This window comes from Chiroxiphia lanceolata, chromosome 7 (genome assembly GCF_009829145.1).
Source record: "Chiroxiphia lanceolata isolate bChiLan1 chromosome 7, bChiLan1.pri, whole genome shotgun sequence".
NCBI classification, from domain to species: Eukaryota; Metazoa; Chordata; class Aves; order Passeriformes; family Pipridae; genus Chiroxiphia; species Chiroxiphia lanceolata.
The window spans coordinates 38836947-38857334 of NC_045643.1; the positions used below are offsets into that span (position 1 = coordinate 38836947).

The 20388-nt window shown below is 47.1% G+C and overlaps 1 protein-coding gene across 2 annotated transcripts in view; it reads left to right on the top strand.

Annotated features, from left to right (window-relative positions):
* Positions 1–301: 301 nt before the first annotated feature.
* The window catches only part of GALNT13 (polypeptide N-acetylgalactosaminyltransferase 13), a 65720-nt gene continuing 45633 nt past the window's right edge, over positions 302–20388 (top strand). For both annotated transcript variants that reach the window (XM_032693362.1, XM_032693363.1), the window contains exons 1-3: positions 302–627; positions 9799–9898; positions 10652–10897. In XM_032693362.1, coding sequence (XP_032549253.1) covers positions 10756–10897 — 142 coding nt within the window. In that variant the 5' untranslated portion in view covers positions 302–627; positions 9799–9898; positions 10652–10755. The remainder of the gene's footprint in view (positions 628–9798; positions 9899–10651; positions 10898–20388) is intronic.

Below are 20388 nucleotides of genomic sequence, written 5' to 3' on the forward strand. Positions count from 1 at the left end.
ACCCCTCCTCGCTCCCCGTACCGCCCCTTCCCGCATCCCCCGACCCTCTCAGCCCCCCTGCCTTCCACCCGGCTCCCCGCATCCCCCGATCTCCGCTCCTCCATCCTCCCTTCCCGCATCCCCCGATCTCCACTCCTCCATCCTCCCTTCCTGCATCCCCCGATCTCCGCTCCTCCATCCTCCCTCCCCGCATCCCTTCCTTTCCCCCGCCTCCCTCCCCGCCCCTTTCCCGCCCGCACCGCCCCCGCCCCTTCCCGGCCGCCGCTGTTCTGGAGGCGCGGAGCCTCCCCCGGCACCTGCCCGTCCTTCCCATCCCTCCATCCCTCCATCCCTCCATCCCTCCATCCTCCCGGCCCCGCCGCCTCCCTGTCCGCCGGGCCGGGCCTCATCCCGCGGGATCCGCAGCCATCGCGGGCCGAGGCGGTGCCGATCCCGATCCCCATCCTGATCCCGATCCCGGCGGCCCCGGGGCCGCGCTCCCGCCGCGCTCCCCCCGCACATTCCCGGCCATGCAGGGGAGGCGGGCGGCGGCTCCGCGCTGAGCCCCGGGCAGGGGGACAGAGCCCCGGGCACAGGGACAGAGCCGAGCCCCGGGCACAGGGAGCCGAGCTCGGGGCTCCGCCGCAGGTAAGCGGGGCGGGGGGTGCGGGACGAGACGGGACCCGGCTCCTGTCCCGCTTCCAGGGGGGTTGGAGGGACCGCCGGAGCCGGGGAGCCGCAGAAGGAGCGATGCTCTTGGCGCTCCCCCCGCCCTGATCCGGCTGCCTTTCCTGCCGCTCCCCGCGGGGTTTGTTAATCGGGGATTATCCCGACCCGGAGCGCGATGTGTGACAAGCCGGGATTGAATCCCAGCCCTGGCGCGCAGGGATTTGCCCGGGATCTCCCCGAGGAACAGACACCGTCTCCGCTGTGCGAGGCTGCTGGGAAGCATCGAAATATCCCTGGAAAACCACGGACAGAGGCTGCGTGTGGTAGGGACGGAGCAACGTTTTGGGCTGTGGATTTCAGCCGTAGGTTTCCCTGGAATAATGTTTTGGGCTGCCATAGGTTTCCCTGGAATAATGTTTTGGGCTGCCATAGGTTTCCCTGGAATAGCGCTTTGGGCTGCCGGTTCCAGCCGTAGGTTTCCCTGGAAGCCGCTCAGCCCGGCTCGTTCCCGTTTTTCCCAGCGCTCACACAGAGCAGGAAGCACCCGCTGCCAGCTCGGAACACCGGGAGGATTTCATTGCCCGCTGATATTCCTCCTGCATGGATATAAACCGGTGTAAATGGGATTTGGCACAGCTGCTCCAAGCTGGGGTTTTCCCTAAAAAATTCTGAAGTTGGGGTTTTCCGACTGTTTTCCCGAGGATCGGGTAAACGCTTCTTCCGAGCTAACGGCAAATAAAGTTTATTTTGCAGCGTTTGCTACGAAATTTCATCAATCTGAAACAGCAAAGAGAAAACAACTGTTAGAGCCGCTGCTGTTTCTTCTTTGTCGCAAAATAACGGGCTGAATAATTCTTTGGGCGCTGGAAATAGCAGGAGGAAAGATTAATGGGAGATTAAGGCAGGCTCGGGATGATGCAGAGGAGGGCAGGAGGCAAAGATTATTTTAACTGCTTGCTGGCTGCTGGACTTCGAGGAGAGAGATGAGGCCTTAAAAGCTCGTGGTTTTCAAGTCTGTTTTGGTTTTTCCTCTCCTGCACATCTGTGGTCTTGGTGTTCTGTGTAACTATCAGTAAAACCAAAAAAGGTGATGCTGAGAAGGTCTTAAAAATTCGACATAACTTGAAAAGTGGTGCTTTATCTCGTGGTGATGTTTTTTTTTTAGCCAGGCCTGTTATTACAAAACCTTTTGGATTTTATTAATTTTTTCTGTATAAAAAGTGGGTTTGGATGGAATTGAACTGATTGTGACACGGCATCAATTTGGATTCCACTGGGGTTGGGTTTTGGAGGTTTAGAAGTGATTTCTTCTCGGAAATAGAGCTCTAAGAAACAATTTATCTGCTGTGTCTCCTACCTTTGTGTTCACACCCGAGTGATCCGTGTTTGTGAGTTCCCAGAGGTGCCTGTGCTGGCAGCAGGCACTGATGCTCAGGGAACTGGGTGGAATTCCACCCTCCTGCTCTCCTGTTGGACTGTGGATGAGCTCAAAGAAAATCTGAGTGTGAATAACTGCTTTTCCTGCCCAGGAGAGGGACTGGAGGCAGGAAATCAGCCCACGGGCTCTGGGGTTTGTGGCTCTTCACACCCTCCTCCCCCCTACCCCAGAAACGGCTCCATTTCTTCAGGAGGGGGAGGTGACAGAGCTGTTCCCGCCATCTGTACCCCAAAAACCCCATTCCTGGGGGACAATAAAGTGTAAAAACCTTCCCTATCAACCTTATCAAGCTTAGGATTGGTTTGTGTGTGGAAATGTGGGTTTGTTTTGGGGTGAGGCAAAAGATGGTAGGAACGACCAAACCCCACCTTTGGGTGACACAACAATTAAGGCCCGAGAAGAAAAGCAGAATTGCTCTGGAAATAAGAAACTAGGAAAACTTGGCATATTTTTCTATGTGAGACACAGTTCCAGGGGGTTTTGTGCACCAGCAGGTGAATCCAAGGGAATAGTTTGCCTGAAAAGGGGGGAGAATTGAGTTCCAGGTGGCTGCACATCACTTTTATGAGAACAGGAAAATACGTTTAAGGGATTTTTTTTTTATTTTCTTTTTAAATCCAACATAGTGAGAGCTGGTCACTTCTAAAAAATCTGCCCTTCAAAAACTTGGAGATGAGTGGAAACTACAAAAGAATTTGGCTGTGCATATTCTACTTCTTTTGTGATGACCAGTTTTAAGTTGGAAGGAGTGTGATGTGATAAGTTAGTGATTGTACAAACAGCCTTTTTAGTACTCAGAAACTTTGGGGGTCTTTTCCCAGATTTGTTCTGTTGGGCTGGAAGAAGTGAGGGAATAATGATTTTTGTCCATGGAGCACAAAGTGTGATGAGGAGCAGCTGAGGGAGCTGGGGGGGCTCAGCCTGGAGAAAAGGAGGCTCAGGGGGGACCTTCTGGCTCTGCAACCCCCTGACAGGAGGGGGGAACCGGGGGGGGTCCCTGCTCCCATGGAACAAGTGATGGGACAAAAGGAATTGGCCTCAAGTTGCATCAGGGAAGTTTTAGGTTGGATATCAGGGAAAATTCCCTCATGGATAGGGTTGTCCAGCCCTGGCACAGCTGCCCAGGGAGGTTTGGAGTCCCCACCCCTGGAGGGATTTAAAATCCCTGTGGATGTGGCACTTGGGGACAGGGGTCAGTGGTGAACACGGTGCTGGTTGATGGTTGGACTTCATGATCTTAAAGGTCTTTTCCAAGCTCAAGGGTTCCCTGATTTGTCAGTGGCACTGGTGCCATGGGAGGGGTCAGGTAGTTTTTGGTGTGATGTTGATAAGGAGTGGTCCCACATCCCCATGGTGTCTGTGCTGGTGGTTCCTGCCAAGCCACACGTTTGTCACAGATCCATGTGGGCTGTGTCCTTCCTCTGCTACTTGTCCCACAGTCCTGAGCTGGAAGGGCCCCACAAGGACAATCCAGTCCGACTCCTGGCCCTGCACAGACACCCCAACAATCCCCCCCTGTCCCTGAGAGCGTTGTCCAAACCCTCCTGGAACTCTGGCAGCCTTGGGGCCGTGCCCACTGCCCTGTAGCCTTTCCCAGTCCTTGGATCACTGCCTGGCTTGCTCCAGCATTTTCTCCCTGTTTGATGAGCTGGAAAACTCCTCCTGGGTGGGACTTGTCAGGCTGTCAGTGCCACTCAACACTCCTTTCTTTTAATTTCCCGGGTATGTGGGAGAGCACCCACCATCTGAAAGCAGATAATTACAGTCAGGTTCAGCTGCTAATTAGCTGTGAGGAGGCCCTGCAGCAGCTTGGAGGGGGATAAATACCTGCCTCACCTGAGGAGGGGGAGGAGAGAGATTGGAGGACATGCCACGTCTGGCTGGCAGGGAAAAATCTGGGAGGCTGGTGACCGAAGCTCTCCAGTGTGCCTGTGTCCCTTGTCAGGTGGGCTGTGCCTTGGGGGAAGAACCTGGGAAAAGGAATGGGAGGAGGACTTTGAGCTGCTAATATGTTATAGCCCCTGGGGTTGTCAGAGTGAATTGCCAACACTTGAGTTCTTGCAGAGAAGCTGTGGCTGCCCCTGGATCCCTGGAAGTGTCCAAGACCAGGCTGGACAGGGCTTGGAGCAACCTGGGCTGGTGGAAGGTGTCCCTGCTCATGGCAGGGGGGCTGGAACAGGACAAACCTTAATATCTCTTCCAACCCAAACCATTCCATGAGCCTACAACGTTCTTTTAAGGTTTGGGGGGCTTTTTCAGTTTTCATTTTTAATTTACTTCAGTTTTTTGGTGCTTTGTGCCAGCATATTGGTAGAACAACCTGCTTTAGGACAAGGTCGGTGCCTGAAGGCAAGGACTTAAAGGAGGGGTAAACCCAGAGCAGTTCTTCCCAAATTGGCCATCCCGTGCAGGACAAATGACTTGCAGGGAGGTGGCTCTGAACACAAAAGCTCTTCCTGTCTGCCTCGGGGGGATGGGGTGCTTTGAGGGCTCGGTTTGGGGGGAGAAGCTGGTGCCTGGCATCGCCTGAACAAAGCAGCACAAAGCACAGGGGGGGCTTTCATGGCAGAGCACTCGGCTTGGATGAATTAATTAGTCTTTTCCACTTTAATTTCTGAGTCACGGAAATGCATTTTGAAGTGAAGAATGGGTCTGTTATCAAATGTCAAGCAGCCTATTTCAGGAAAGGAGAGAGGGAGAGAAACTAATTCTTAAAGCACAAAACACTGGGTGGCTCTGACTAGAGGTGCCTAATTTCTATTTTCTCCTTCTTTTTTTTCCTTACTGAAAGAGTTCCCGTGTCGATCTTGGAGTTTGACAGTTCTAACACTGGAAGTTCTTCTGACAGCTGTACATGAATTAATAAGCTGCTCATGGTATTAAATGTGGTTTTTGGAGGCGTGGTGTGTAGTCAGCTTTGGTTAGACCCAGCTGGCCAGAAGATTTCTGTAGGCAAGGTACAGCTTTAAATACACTATTTAAAAATTAAGGTGTGTTTAGAAAGTGAGAGCTGCAAACCTTCCTGGCCAGATCCCTCTGTGACTGACACTTGGATGTTGTTGTTGTTGTCGGGGAGCTGCAGTGAATCACAGGGACAACCACGAGGAGCAGCCACGCTCATCCTTTGATTTATCAGAGGTGAAGGCTGGGAATCTTGGAATTCAGGCGAGCCGAGCTCTGCTCTGCCTCCCTTGAGCGGCAAAAAATACATTTCTGATCGCTTCTCTTTCCCGACGGGAATTTCTTCCAGCAAAGTCCCGCGGTGGGTGCTCAGCTCCCGACCCCTCTGTGTCCCAGGCCGATGGAACGGCCGTGACGGAGCAGATGAGCTCCAGGCTCAGCTCGGAAAGCCTCCAGCACTCCTCGCTGGGGGGATCTGGGGAGTCTCTCCCTCCTCAGTTGCATTTATTCCTTAAAAATCCAGTGTTCTGCCGCTCCCCCCAGCTGGGGGTTCATTAGCACCAAGCGCTGCATCAGCTGGAATTTAATGTCCGATTAACGGGCTCAGAAAACGAGCTGGAATTCTCATCCCCAGGGCTCCTGTGGTCCGTGTCAGAGCAGTGGCTGCCGCCATCCCGAGGTTCCTGTTCCTAAATCCTTTGGAGCGTGTGCGAAAGGAGCGCTCGGGGCTGTGAACGAGGCGCTCGTACCGCACAGACCCGTCGGGCGGGATGGATTTCAGCGCCGAAGGAGGTGTTAAGTCACATCCATTAAAAGAATGGTCTGCATGACAAATTGGAGATTCCCTGGAAAACGCAGCCCGCCTCAGTTAAATAATGAAAAGGCAGGAAATTTCCTCTGGAAAACCTGCTCCCTCCTCTCTCCTATGAGCCGAAGGCTGCGGACAGCTCTGAAAACGTGCCCCCAAAACCTCAGCCAAGGCAGTTTTCTGCCCCCTCCCGTTGAGTAAATTTTTCCCCTCGATACTTCTCGAGAGATGTAAAGGCCGAGAGGAGGAGGAGGAGTTGTTCTCTCCGTGGTTGGTGCCGTGCAGAGGTGCTGGGGAAAGTCTCCGTGGGGCTGTAGATGATGTTTAATGTGATGTTTGACCAAACCTGTTTTGGAAACCGGCGGTACAAATATCAACAGATTTCCAGGAATGTTTTTGATTTGCTTTCCATGAGGTGCTGCTGAGCTGCAGGGAGAGCCCTGCTGTGCTTTGGGTCACAGTAGTGTCCCTTGTCCCCTGAGAAAGACGGCCCAGGTGTCACCAGGGCGTATTTTGGGGTGTCTTCAGTTCCCCTTCCACTGTCACCATCCTGGTGGTTGGAGTGAAACTTTTAAGTGTGACCGTGTCTCCTTATCCTTCTCCTTTGAGAGGTTTTGGAATGCTGCTGGGTTCCTGGTGCCCTGTGATCCCCCTTGGCACTGCCCAGCACATCCAGCCGCTCCCAGGGGGCTGTTGGGACCTGCAGGCTCAGCTCTGGGAGAGGCTGGAGGAGCCTGGAAACACCGGGAAGCAGGAAAAACAACTCCCCTCCCCTCCCTGAGAGCAATTCCCAAACCTCCCTGCAGCTGGGAAAGCCAGGCTGGGGTCCACTCTGCATCTGGTGACTGATGGGGAAACTGGGGAGCCACTGGGCAGCCTGGAAGGGATTTTGGGGAGCCTGGTCCCCAGAGGAAGAGCTTGGGATGGATTTTGGGGAGCCTGGTCCCCAGGGGAGCAGCCTGGGAGGGATTTTGGGGAGCCTGGTCCCGAGGAGAAGAGCCTGGGAGGGATTCTGGGGAGCCTGGTCCCCATGGAGCAGCCTGGGAGGGATTTTGGGGAGCCTGGTCCCGAGGAGAAGAGCCTGGGAGGGATTCTGGGGAGCCTGGTCCCCAGGGGAGCATCCTGGGAGGGATTCTAGGGAGTCTGGTCCCCAAAGGAACAGCCTAGGAGGGATTTTAGGAGAGCCTGGTCCCCAGAGGAGCAGCCTGGGAGGGATTTTGGGAGAGCCTGGTCCCCGGGAGAACAGCCTGGGAGGGATTTTGGGGAGCCTGGTCCCCAGGGGAGCAGCCTGGGAGGGATTTTGGGGAGCCTGGTCCCCAGGGGAGCAGCCTGGGAGGGATTTTGGGGAGTCTGGTCTCCAGAGGAGCAGCCTGGGAGGGATTTTGGAGAGCCTGGTCCCCAGGAGAAGACCTGGGAAGGATTTTGGGGAGCCTGGACCCCAGGAGAAGAGCCTGGGAGGGATTTTGGGGAACCTGGTCCCCAGGAGAGCAGCCTGGGAGGGATTTTGGGGAGCCTGGTCCCCAGGAGAAGACCTGGGAGGCATTTTGGGGAGCCTGGTCCCCAGAGGAACAACCTGAGTGGGATTTTGGGGAGCCTGGTCCCCAGGGGAGCAGCCTGGGAGGGATTTTGGGAATCTGGTCCCCACAGGAGCAGGCTGTTGGTTGCCTGGCAACTGCTGGCTGATGCTGCACAGCAGCTTGCTGTGGATGCAGACAGATGTGGCCACATCTGGCAGAGGAAGGAGGTGTGGAATTCCTCCCCACATTTGCCTATCACAAATGTTAAATTAAGCCATGTTTTTATCAGACCCAGCTCCTGGAAATCCTTCACTAAGCTTTTAAGGTGGCATTAAAAGCAATGTTGGCTGGAAAAGTGATGTTCAGCTCTGGTTTAGGTTTCATTCCATAAAAAAAGTGGCCTATTTAGGTTTGAAACCATCCTCCCATACTAATAATTTGGGCTTTGGATCCTTCCTTGTGCAGGCATTCAGTGAGTTTGGTGTCCCTGGGAGCACAGGTGGCCAGCACAGGTTTCAGTCTCTCAGGTTTTTGGAGATCAGATGAAATAGTTTTGATATTAATTTGGGAGATGTAACCACAGTCGTAGGATGTAGCTGGACTCGGACTCCAACTGTGCTGCTGTGCTGAATCAGGAGGAGCTGGGTGAGAAATTGGGCAATTCTCCTGATTTTCCGTGAGGAATTTCTGCAAACAGTTTATTTCTGGCTGGCTCAGGGATTAGGACACTTAATTCCTGGCGAGCCCTAAGAGTGGCAAGAGATTAAGGGGCTGTTCAGGGATGTGCTGATCCTGATTTACAGAAAGTGGCCATTTGGGAAGGGAAGGACTTTGACCTGTTGGAGTCCAGAGATGGTCTGAGGGATGGAGCAGCTCTGCTGGAAGAACTGGGATTGTTCAGCCTGGAGAAGGGAAAGCATTGGGGTGACACCCCATCAGTCTGGAAAAGAGCCTGGAATTACCCCAGGATTTCACTAAAAAAGTGAGACTGGCAGCGCTGGTAGGAAAATTCTGGCTCAAGAATTGAGGGGGTTTTTGTCAGATCAATGTTTATTTTGTCTCGCAGAGGTGCCTTGAAAGTGAATTAAGAGCTTTGGAGGCGGCTGGATGGAGTGGTGATGAATGTTGTGGCTTCGAGCCCCTGGGAAAATTAAATATTGTTCATTCGGTGCCTGGCCCGGCTGGTGGGGAACAAGCAGGGGCCGTGTGGGGACTCACAACAAGAAATGCTGAACAATTGCTTTGTTTTACCAAATTGTAGCTGCAGAGAATTGGGTTTTTTTGTTTTGTTTTGTTTTTTTTTTTTAGTAAATGAGAAAAGCAAGTCAAGGTTTTACATCTCCAGCTCTGCCACTTATTCAGACCTTGCATTTGCAGCCTCCATAACGTTGTCCTACCACAGCAGTTTATTGTGGCAGTTTTGGGAAAGGCTGGCAGTGCAGATGATTCCTAAAATTTGCATCCTGTTTTCTGCTATAAAAACCTGCTTTTATTGCTTCTAACACTGCCAAACTGCAGGGGTTGGGGGCAGGAGTTTCCCTCGCTGCTCTGCTGCAAGATAATGTTTGAAAAAATAGCTTTATTCTTGGAAGGGGTAGCTGAAAACCTCAGCGTTTTTGCCTTCCTCCTCTTCCTGGAAAACTTGTTATTCTGTATTTTACTTAACAATAAATGTGGTCTTTGAGAAGCTTCATCTCTTCTGAGGTCTGGAGGGGGGATTTTGTTATAGAACCACAAGATCCTGGGATGGTTTGGGTGGGAAGGGACATTAAAGCCCATCCAGTGCCACCCCCTGCCATGGGCAGGGACACCTTCCACCAGCCCAGGTTACTCCAAGATCTCTTCAACCTGGCCTTGGACACTTCCAGGGATCCAGGAGCAGCTTTTCCTGGGCAATGTGGGTTTTCCCTTTACAATTCCCTTCCTGTAACGAGACTGTTCCTGGTGACCAGCATGGAAATGAATTTTGCTCCCCTGAAACAGCAATTCCTGTGCCCTGAAATTCTAAATCAACTGCTGGGAGTCCCTCAGCAGGAAGAGCCATTGGTTGTGTTGATGTTGAAGACAGATGGGAAATGTTATTAATGAGGACACAGCACAATAATGCTTTGAGAATAATTTAAAAAACTTCATTTAAATCATTCCAGCTCTTCCACCCCATTGGCTCAGATGAGCTGGAATTACAAAGTCATGTAAAATGTAAAGCTGCCAGTTGTGATACTGCTGGGTTGGAGAGCTGAGGGGTTCAGAGTCAGCATGGAAAACTGTAATGGATAAAGGATTCCTTCCTGGAAAGGGTGGTGAGGCCTTGGCAGGGGCTGCCCAGGGAGGTTTGGAGTGCCCATCCCTGGAGGTGTCCCAGGAAGGCCTGGCCGTGGCACTCAGTGACAAGGGGGGCATCGGGCACAGGGGGGATCCATGGGCTGGGAGGGCTTTTCCAGCCTCGGTGATTCCATGAAAATTGCATTTAATGTTTTCTTTTATAGGCGCTTGGAAAATTATCCAGCAGTTGAGTGCTGAGGGGGTGCTTTGGGAGCATGGCCGGGGCAGGACAACCAGTGCTGGCCTGGAGTGCAGGTTGTGATGGTGAGTGGGACGTTTAATTACGGTCATTAATTAAATTGTAATTACTGAGCACAAATTGCAAACAGGGTAGAGATCAGAGAATCTCAGACTTGTTTGGGTTGGAAGGGACCTTAAAGCCCATCCAGTTCCACCTCCTACCGTGGGCAGGGAGACTTTCCACCAGCCCAGGTTGCTCCAAGCCCCATCCAACCTGGCCTTGGACACTCCCAGGGATCCAGGGGCAGCCACAGCTTCTCTGGGCAACCTGGGCCAGGGTCTCATCCTGATTCACAGCAGCAATTCCTTCCCAATATCCCATCTAAACCAGTTTAAACACATTTCCCCTTGTCCTGTCCCTCCATGCCTTGTCCCCAGTCCCTCTCCAGCTCTCCTGGAGCCCCTTTAGGCCCTGCAAGGGGCTCTCAGCTCTCCCTGGAGCCTTCTCTTCTCCAGGGGAACCCACCTGATTCTCCATCCCTTGGAGAATCAGGCATGGAGGCCTCACCCTTCCCTTTCTTCGCCCCAATTTCCTATTTCAGGCAGGAGCCAGACTGTGTCTGTGAGTGCCTCACTGCTCCTTTACGAGGTCATGGCCAGGCGGTGGCCAGAGTGTTTTTTGGCAAGATAAAAATGAACTTGCTTGTGGCGTTCAGAGACCTAAAATAGCATCATAAACACACCGAGGGCACTGCAGATCCATGTGCTAATATAACCTGATGGTCAGGAAAGCAAGGGGACTGTTGTAACCGTGTGTTGTTTTTCCCTCCCTTGCAGAGGGAGTCCCATCCCCGCTCCCGGGGCGGGTTTTATCCGTGGCTCTGTGATCCCTCCTCCCTCCCCGGTGTTTGCCCGGCTCCGGAGCCCGATCCCAGCAGAGGATGAGGAGGTTCATCTACTGCAAGGTGGTTCTGGCCACGTCCCTGCTGTGGGTGCTGCTGGACGTGTTCCTGCTGCTCTACTTCAGCGAGTGCAACAAGTGCGATGACAAGAAGGAGAGGTCCCTGCTGCCCGCCCTCAGGGGTGAGTGCCACCTCCAGCACCTCGAAATTCGAGATATTGATTGATTTCCCCCAAGTGTTTGCCTTTGGGGATGTTTGTCTGAATGAGTTTTCAAGTCAAAAAAAAAAAATGCCAGGAGCTGAAGTAGTTTCTGTGCTGCCTCGGTGGTGTCTCAGCAGCTTCAGGTGTCTTTGTGTGTCACGGGATGGTCTGGGTTGTTAAATGGCCAGTTAAGTTATATAGTGAGATGTTACTGTGTTTATTTCTATAAAATGTAAATATGAAAATAAATGTACAGTTGTGAATATAAAAAGGAAATAAAAAGTTGTGAATAGAAAAGGGGAATAAAAAAGGTGAATATGAAAAGGAAATAAAAAGTTGTGAACATGAAAAGGAAATAAAAAGTTGTGAATAGAAAAGGTGAATAAAAAAGGTGAATAGAAAAAGGAAATAAAAAGTTGTGAATAGAAAAGGGGAATAAAAAAGGTGAATAGAAAAAGGAAATAAAAAGTTGTGAATAGAAAAGGGGAATAAAAAAGGTGAATAGAAAAAGGAAATAAAAAGTTGTGAATAGAAAAGGGGAATAAAAAAGGCGAATATGAAAAGGAAATAAAAAATTGGGAATAGAAAAGGGGAATAAAAAAGGCGAATATGAAAAGGAAATAAAAAATTGGGAATAGAAAAGGGGAATAAAAAAGGCGAATATGAAAAGGAAATAAAAATTTGGAATAGAAAAGGGGAATAAAAAAGGCGAATATGAAAAGGAAATAAAAAATTGGGAATAGAAAAGGGGAATAAAAAAGGCGAATATGAAAAGGAAATAAAAAATTGGGAATAGAAAAGGGGAATAAAAAAGGCGAATATGAAAAGGAAATAAAAAATTGGGAATAGAAAAGGGGAATAAAAAAGGCGAATGGAAAAAGGAAATAAAAAATTGGGAATAGAAAAGGGGAATAAAAAAGGTGAATATGAAAAGGAAATAAAAAATTGGGAATAGAAAAGGGGAATAAAAAAGGCGAATATGAAAAGGAAATAAAAAGTTGGGAATAGAAAAGGGGAATAAAAAAGGCGAATGGAAAAAGGAAATAAAAAGTTGGGAATAGAAAAGGGGAATAAAAAAGGCGAATGGAAAAAGGAAATAAAAAGTTGTGAATAGAAAAGGGGAATAAAAAAGGCAAATGGAAAAAGTCAGTGTAAAAACGTGAATATAAAAAGCAAATACAAAATTGTGAATATGAGGGAAATATAAAAACGTGATTATAAAAACGTAAATAGAAAAATGTGAATAGAAAAAGTAAGTATAAAATTGTGAATGTAAAAATAAATACAAAAACGTGAATATAAAAAGTAAATATAAAAATGTAAATATAAAACTGTGAATATAAAAATGTAAATATAAAAAGTAAATGTAAAATGGTGAATATGAAAGGTAAATAAAAAAGGTGAATATAAAAGGTCAATATAAAAACGTGAATATAAAAAGCAAATATAAAATAGTGAATATGAGGGAAATAGAAAAACGTGATTAAAAAAACGTAAATAGAAAAAGTAAATAGAAAAACTAAATATAAAATCGTGGATATAAAAAGTAAATATAAAAATGTGAATTTAAAAAGAAAATATAAAATCGTGGATATAAGAAGTAAACATAAAAATGTGAATGTAAAAAGTAAATAAAAAATTGTGGATATAAAAACGTAAATAGAAAAATATAGAGAAAAACGGAAATCGAAAAATACAGAGAAAAACGGAAATCGAAAAATACAGAGAAAAACGGAAATCGAAAAATACAGAGAAAAACGGAAATCGAAAAATACAGAGAAAAACGGAAATAGAAAAATACAGAGAAATAAAAAATTGTGAATATAAAATCGTAACTATAAATATTAAGTCGTCACTGGAAATTTAAAAAACCCGGAATAATTTTTCATTTTGTTACAGAGATTTCCCCAAATGCCTTCGTTTATTTCTCCCGGAGAGAAACGTTTTGTGTTTGACTTCAGGAGTTAAAAATGCGATTTAAATTTAAAGGAGTTGTTTTAAAGCACCTGCAGACAAAGAACCGTCCCCTTTGTGTCACTAATAACTCATTTATGGGCTCAGAATGGCCCTAATTGAGGGTGTGGATGAGCTGGAAACAGAAAATTACGGGGATGTTAAAGGAGACACGAAAAGAATGGAATAGAAATTTAAATTGTTGTGCTCATTTGAAGCCATTTAATTAATAATTAGAGAGGAAAGATTCATTCCAGACTGAGGAATTTGAAGTGGCATCGACTTGGTGACAGAAAACTTGAATTTCAGATTCAAAATGCTGGTTAAACCAAGTGTTTTCTGTTTGGAAAACTGGGGTTTTTTGGTAGATTTTGGCAGGTTTTTTGCAAAAAAAAAATATTTATAATAGAAAATAGAAAATATAATATTTATAGTAGAAAATAGAAAATATTATATTTATAATAGAAAACAGAAAATATAATATTTATAATAGAAAATAGAAAAATATAATATTTAGAATAGAAAACAGAAAATATAATATTTAGAATAGAAAATAGAAAATATAATATTTAGAATAGAAAACAGAAAATATAATATTTAGAATAGAAAATAGAAAATATAATATTTAGAGAAAGCAAATAGAAAATTTTGAATGGAAAAAATGAATAGAGAAAGCAAATAGAAAATTTTGAATGGAAAAAATGAATAGAGAAAGCAAATAGAAAAGTAAAAAAAAAAGGCTCCAGCCAGAAAATGTCCTGTTTTTGCAGCACACTGTCAGATATTCCTTCCTGGAGCAATATTGTTTCCTAAATTCCCATTAATTCTTATTATTGAGTAGTTCACATATCAGATATCAGGAGGAAGGTTGCCAAGCTGGTTTGGAGTGAAATGGGTCTGGAAAAACGTGTTTAAATTTGTGATTTGTGGCTCCTAAAAATGGAATTTCACGTTCTGCACACGATTTGTGTCTGGGGGTGAATCCCATTGGGTTTATACAGATCAGGAATTTCGTGGAAAAACTTCACTAAAAATCTGGCAAGGGAGGGGAAAAAAAAAAAAGTCTTTCTGTGTGTGGTGTTTTGAAATGCTGTCAGTGGTTCCGTGGTTAAAGTGAAGTCAAATCCGTGTTATTTTCCAAGCAAAGGGAAAATCTGTCACTCCAGGCTGGCAGGAAGGAGCAGGGTGAAGTTCTGTTGTGTTCCATAAAATATGATTTCATTCCCGGTTTTGGGATGGGGCTTGGAGCAACCTGGGCCTCTGGGAAGGGCTGTGGGTGGAGCAGGATGGGCTTTGAGGTCCTTTCCAACCCAAACCATTCCAGGATCCTGGGATTTCTACCATTCATCCATTTAAAAAACTGTTGGGTTAGAAAGCAGCAGGAAAACCTTTAGTAATACTGAGGAAATCTTTTAAACTGACAAGTGCAAAGCACAAGGTCCTTGTTCTAACAAGTGGATACAATAAAAAAAATTCAAGTTTGGAGCGTGAAAATTGATTTCAGCTTTTTTTATTTTTATTTTTTTTTATAGCTCATTTCATATTTTATACCTTTGCTCGCTGGCACAGCCACAGGAATATTGGGAGGCATCAGCAGGGCTTTTCAGCTGCACAGAGGGACAGAAAGATGACACAGTGCTGACAAAATTGAGATTATGTTCTCCCTTGCTGCCAACTTCAGTGCAGAGTGTGGTAGGACCGGCTTTTAAAGCTGGCTGGAAACTTCCAGCTGTCAGATCAGTTGTTGAAATATGATTTTTTTCCCCCCCTACATGGTACCTTGAGGACTTTATAATGATTCTTTTTAGCTTTTTGGTTGATGTTTTGGAATAAATTGTTGTGTGAGAAACTCGTGTGGGTCTGTCCTGAAGGTATGAACCAAATATTGTTAATTTTAGCCAACAGCTCACATTTGAAGGGAGAAGGGCACAAGCAGTTGGGGTTTTTGACTTATTTAATTTTACTTTTTCTCTTGAGCATCCCCCACCCTTTTGTGAGATAAAATACTGTCACATGGACAATGTTTTTCCATGTTTTATGTTAAATTCCTGGATTTTTTTTTAATTTGAAAGAGTGGAGTGCTTTGCTATGCTGCAGCTGGGGAGATTGATATCCTTTATATCCAATTGATATCCTTTATATCCAATTGATATCCTTTATATCCTTCCCTGTTTTACCCCCACACTGAGGGATCAGCACCTGAAGATGGAACACGAGTTCATTTTGCACATCCCATTAATTATTCCTTGTGTGTTGGTCCCTTCCCTAATTGTCTGTCTTGCCTTATCTGAAGCTTTTTTTCACTCTCAATCTCGGTTTAATTAAAGCATGATACGATTTTTACTGTGGAAATCCATCCTTTTGCATTGTATTTCATGACTTTATTGTCAGGATTGGATCAAAGCTGGAAATGTTGGAAGTATTTAACTCTTGAGTTGCTCTGTTTCTGCCCTTACAATTCCAAGATTGTCTTCCCAATGTTTTCTTTCCTTCTCTTCCCTTGTAAACTTTTTGTGGTGAAATCAGAGGGTTTTTGGTGCAGCAGGTTCTGCTCTAGACCCAGCCTGGTCTGGTGGAAGGTGTTGGGAAGGAAGGGGGTGGGACAAGATGGGCTTTAAGGTCCCTTCCAGCCCAAACAATTCCATGATTCCATGACTGTCGCAGCCCCTGTTCCCCCTCTGTGTTTGCAGTGAGTTCATGTCTGTGTTGGGCTGGTTGGAATGTTGAGAGGGTAAATCCTGGTGGGAGGCTGTGACAGGAATTTCCTCCCTCCAGCTGCTCGTTCCTCAGTCCAGGGCTGTGCAAAAAAAAAGCTGCAGGAGTGCTTTGGGAAAGGAATATTTTTGGCTGAGTAGGAGAAAAGTGACTTTTCCCCAGAGCTCTGCAGAAATGACCCCCCCCCCCCCCTCAGGGGAGCCTGGGGTGCCCTGTTCTCTCATCAGCACAGGGGAGTGGCCATTTCAAATTCACAGAAATTACCCAAATTCATTCCTTGAAAGGAATCCCAATATAAACTAGTTTGGCAATTCTAGTGCAAGTGGATAAATTGAGAAATTGTGGAATCTCAGCATGGTTTGGGTTGGAAGGGACATTCAGGATCATCCCATTCCAAACCCCTGCCATGGGCAGGGACACTTTCTACTAGCCCAGGTTGCTCCAACCTGGCCTTGGACACTTCCAGGGATCCAGGGGCAGCCACAGCTTCTCTGGGAATTCCATTCAGCCCCTTGCTACTCTCCCAGGCAGGAATTCCTTCCCAATATCCCATCTCTCCCTGCCCTCTGGCAGTGGGAAGCCATTCCCTGTGTCCTGTTCCTCCATCCCTTGTCCCAGCTCCCTCTCCAGCTGTTTTGTCCAGGTTTGTCTTGTGGAGCTGCTCAGGGAATCATTTTCTCTGCCTGGGAGTGGTCCTGGCTCCTCTGAGGACAATAAAAGTGTTTGGGGACTGTGACAAGGAGCTGAAATGAAGCCCAAAACCATAAAAGACCCACCAACCACCCCTCAAACCAGGGAGATCTCCATAACCACAGAACCAGGGCATGGTTTGGCTTGGAAGGGACTTTAAAGCAACACATCCTGTGGAATTATCCCAGGGAATTCAGCTGGAGGTGTCCCAGGCACCGAGATGATCCTACTGAATTACCAGCACAGTGTTCTCTGTGTAACTCTGAGATCTGAAAACCAAATAAAAGCTTCAGTCAGCAAAGCCTTTCTCCATTAAGTGATAAGAGCCCTTTGTAATGAAAACTTGTCAGTCTTTCACGGTTTAGGAATAATTGAACCGCGTTAAATTCTTTTGTTTTGGCCTTTATGGAGCTCCAATCTCCCTTCTCTGCTCCTCCACTGGAAATCAGGAGTTTAAAGAGGGCTTTTTGGGGCCTGGTCCTCGTGGGTTCAGCAGTTTGTTCCTCTTCTGACGGTCTTAAAATTTAACTGCATTGAATTTCTCCAGTTTTAAAACTTCATAAAATGGCAATTTGCCTCGTTTTGCTCCTTGGTGGAAGCTGTAATTCCGGGTGGGATGTGCTGTGACTTTGGCAGGGGCTGGTTTGGGGGGGGGCCCGAGTCTCCTGCTCATCCTGAGGTGCTTTTTTGTCATGTGCTTGAGGTGTTTTTGTGGAGCTTGTTTTGTCAAATGTTGCACTTCGTGGGGACCTGGATGGTTTTCCCTGCTGGGACATGTGTGGTGTCACTGGGAAATGTTTCTTTTATTGAGTTATGGAATCAGGGAATTGTTGAGGTTGGAAAAGACCTTTAAGATCATTGACTCCAACCCCACGGTCTCCACTGCACCACGTTCCCAAGTGCCACATCCACAGGTTTTTGGACATCTCCAGGGATGGGGACTCCACCTCTGCCCTGGGCAGCCCCTTCCAAGCCTTACAGCCCTTCCCATGAAAAACATTCCCTAATATCCAACCTGAACCTGCCCTCCTGTTGGGGCTGATGTCATCCATGGGGTGTGCCAGGGTGTGGAGTTTTGGAGTTGGCTCCATGAAGGAGAAGCCCACCAGCAGCTCCTCTGGGCAAAACTGGGGTGGGAAGAGGCTTTTGGTGGCTTTTTTTGGGTGTTCTGACTTCTCAGAGCTCTGGTTCCCTTCCGAGAGGGAAAGATGTGGATCCTGGATTAACATTTCAGTCGAGCAGTGGGTTGAATTTCCTCCAGGATCCCGTATCCAGGGTGTCCATTGTGGAGGGATCCGAGCACTCCTGAGGGGTTGTTGACACTTTAATCCCTAAATGTGACATGACAAGACAATGGAATTGAGAGATGTGCTGTGTAAAAAGCCTTGATATTTATATATTGTATTTGCTATACTTCAAGAATCCCTTTGGTCTTTCATTTTAAGGATGCTGGAGGCATTTCTATACATTCCCAAAAAAACCCCAGAGTGACAGTTCTGTTTGGTCAGAATTTTAAATATTCTTTTTTTTTTCTTTTGTTTCAGTGGTTCAAGTATTTTTAATTTTTTCACTGTGTGTTGACAATTTCTAGGACTCCTGAGTCTACCTGTAGGTAAAATATTCCTTATAGAAAATGCACAAAGTGGCTTTTTATATGTTAATTGTTACTTTTGGGGGGGTTTGAAGATGATTGTGTTTAAGGAAAGTATTATGCCACTGCTACAATGGGGATTTCTTCAACTGCCTTTAAACTGCTGCTTGTGTCAGCTTTAATTAAATGGTTATTCCTGAAATAATTTTCTTTAGGGAATGTTTGGGACTTTCTGCAGATACAGAAGTTGCTGTGACGTTCTAAGGGTGTATTAAAAAAAAAAAGATAAAACAAAAAAAAACCCTTCAGAGTTGTGAACCACAAATAAGACAAGGCAGAGGATGCAACAGAAATGTGATTTATCTCGTGTTAAATTTTATGGGATGAGGGCAGGATCAGTCTCAGGGAAAAAAACTCCTTCCCCACAAGGAGGTTGTGCCCCTCAAATTAACTCTGAGCTAAACCTCCCTTGGTTTATTGTTTGCTGCTCCAGGGCACAAGGAATAATGAAAAATAATAAACATATCCTTTAAATGTTCTAAAATGCCCCAATCCCAGGGTGGTTTGGGTGGGAAGGGACCTTTAAGCCCATCTCATTCCAGCCCCTGCCGTGGGCAGGGACACCAGTGAGGGTGATAAACAGGGATCCTTTAGATGGGAATCTAATCCTGCAAAACCTTAATTACTGGGTAATTTGGAAGACGAACTTGGTCTGGAGATTCTCTTAAACTCTGCTGGTTGTTTGTCTGAGGCTGCAGTTGGAAGGTTTATTTCTGTGTTCCTGGGCACACGTTTGGAGCCACCAGTGGGGGGTCACCTGCTTGTTTTGGGGGGATTTTCAGAGAGATTCATGAGTTGGTTCCCCATCAAAAACGACAGAACCAGGTGGGATCCTTTAGGAAGGCTTTTCCCTTCCTTTTCCACGGCTGTGGTATAAAAATTCGGACTATAAAAAGCAGTAGGAAGCCGAGAACACAGAGCTGGGAGCTCCAGACTGTCCCTGAATGCCTGATCCTGCCCCTCCTTGCAGGTCTCCTTGGCACAGTAATTCCCAGCAGCAATTACACTCCAGCCTGGCAGCAGGTTTTAACTCGACCTTGCAATATTACAAAGAACTCAGTTATTAACTCCACTCCCAAATTGCTGCCTTTTCCATGGTTTTATTTCAGGAATGGCCGTTGTTTGCAAAAGGCACCTGAGAGTCTCCAGCAAGAGAAGTCCTGATGTCTTTGATTATCATCATGTTCTCATCAGAGCATTGTGGTATTTAAACCTTCACGTTGTTCTGGTGTCAGGAAGGACGTGGAGCTGCTGGAGAGAATCCAGAGGAGGTCCTGGAGCTGCTCCAGGGTTGGAGCCCCTCTGCTCTGGAGCCAGGCTGGGAGAGCTGGGGGGGTTCACCTGGAGAGGAGAAGGATCCAGGGAGAGCTGAGAGCCCCTTGCAGGGCCTAAAGGGGCTCCAGGAGAGCTGGAGAGGGACTGGGGACAAGGCATGGAGGGACACGACAAGGAGGAATGTGTTCAAACTGGTTTAGATGGGATATTGGGAAGGAATTGCTGGCTGGGAGGGTGGGAGGCCCTGACCCAGGTTGCCCAGAGAAGCTGTGGCTGCCCCTGGATCCCTGGAAGTGTCCAAGGCCAGGTTGGACGGGGCTTGGAGCAACCTGGGCTGGTGGAAGGTGTCCCTGCCCGTGGCAGGGGGTGGGATGAGCTGATCTTTAACATCCCTTCCCACCCAAACCATTCCATGATTTTAGGATTTACAAATAGGAGTAAACTTATTTATTTTTCCCCAGAAGGAAAGGCAGCCACATCTGTGGTGTCCATGGCTGCAGCTGGGAAGGACTGGGATCCAGGGAACACAGTTCCAGGTTGCATTTTGGTGTTCCCCTGGTTTGGGTTGAGTGCTGCAAGAGGTGTTGTGAGAATCTGGTAAATTAGGGAGCAGTTTAAGGAATGCTTGGGAATCTTCCTGGCTCTTGTGAGGAGGAAAATACTACCCTCCTGATGAAACAAATATCTAAATTAATTTAAATTTAATTGACAACTTCTGTGTTTTATTGCCATTCTGAAACCTTCCAATCCCAGTGTCCATGGCTCTGTCATGCTGTGGGAAGAATTTGAGCCTGTTAGTGTGTGATTTCCATATCCCTGTGTGGAATTCCCTGGATATCACAACTCCAGGCAGTATTTCAGCCCTTGGGTTGAAAATGTTTGTTCTTAAATGTGTTCTTTTCGGGGACCAGGAGTAATGACTCTCCTTGCTGTGTGGCACTTCCTTGCTGCTGCACTTTGTGTAGCTGATACCTTCAAATTTGTTTAATTTAAAGTCTTTTAATCTTTACCTCCAGTAGCACACAGTGCCATAATGATGATGAGAACACATCCATTAATTTAGTTAATGCTTTCCCAAATTGCCAGTTCTCTCATCCGTGGCAGCCTCGTGGAGCTGCTGTGGAGCAGAGGAGACGTCCCACCCCCCACAGCACCTCTCCCAGGAATAAACAGATTTATGGATCCT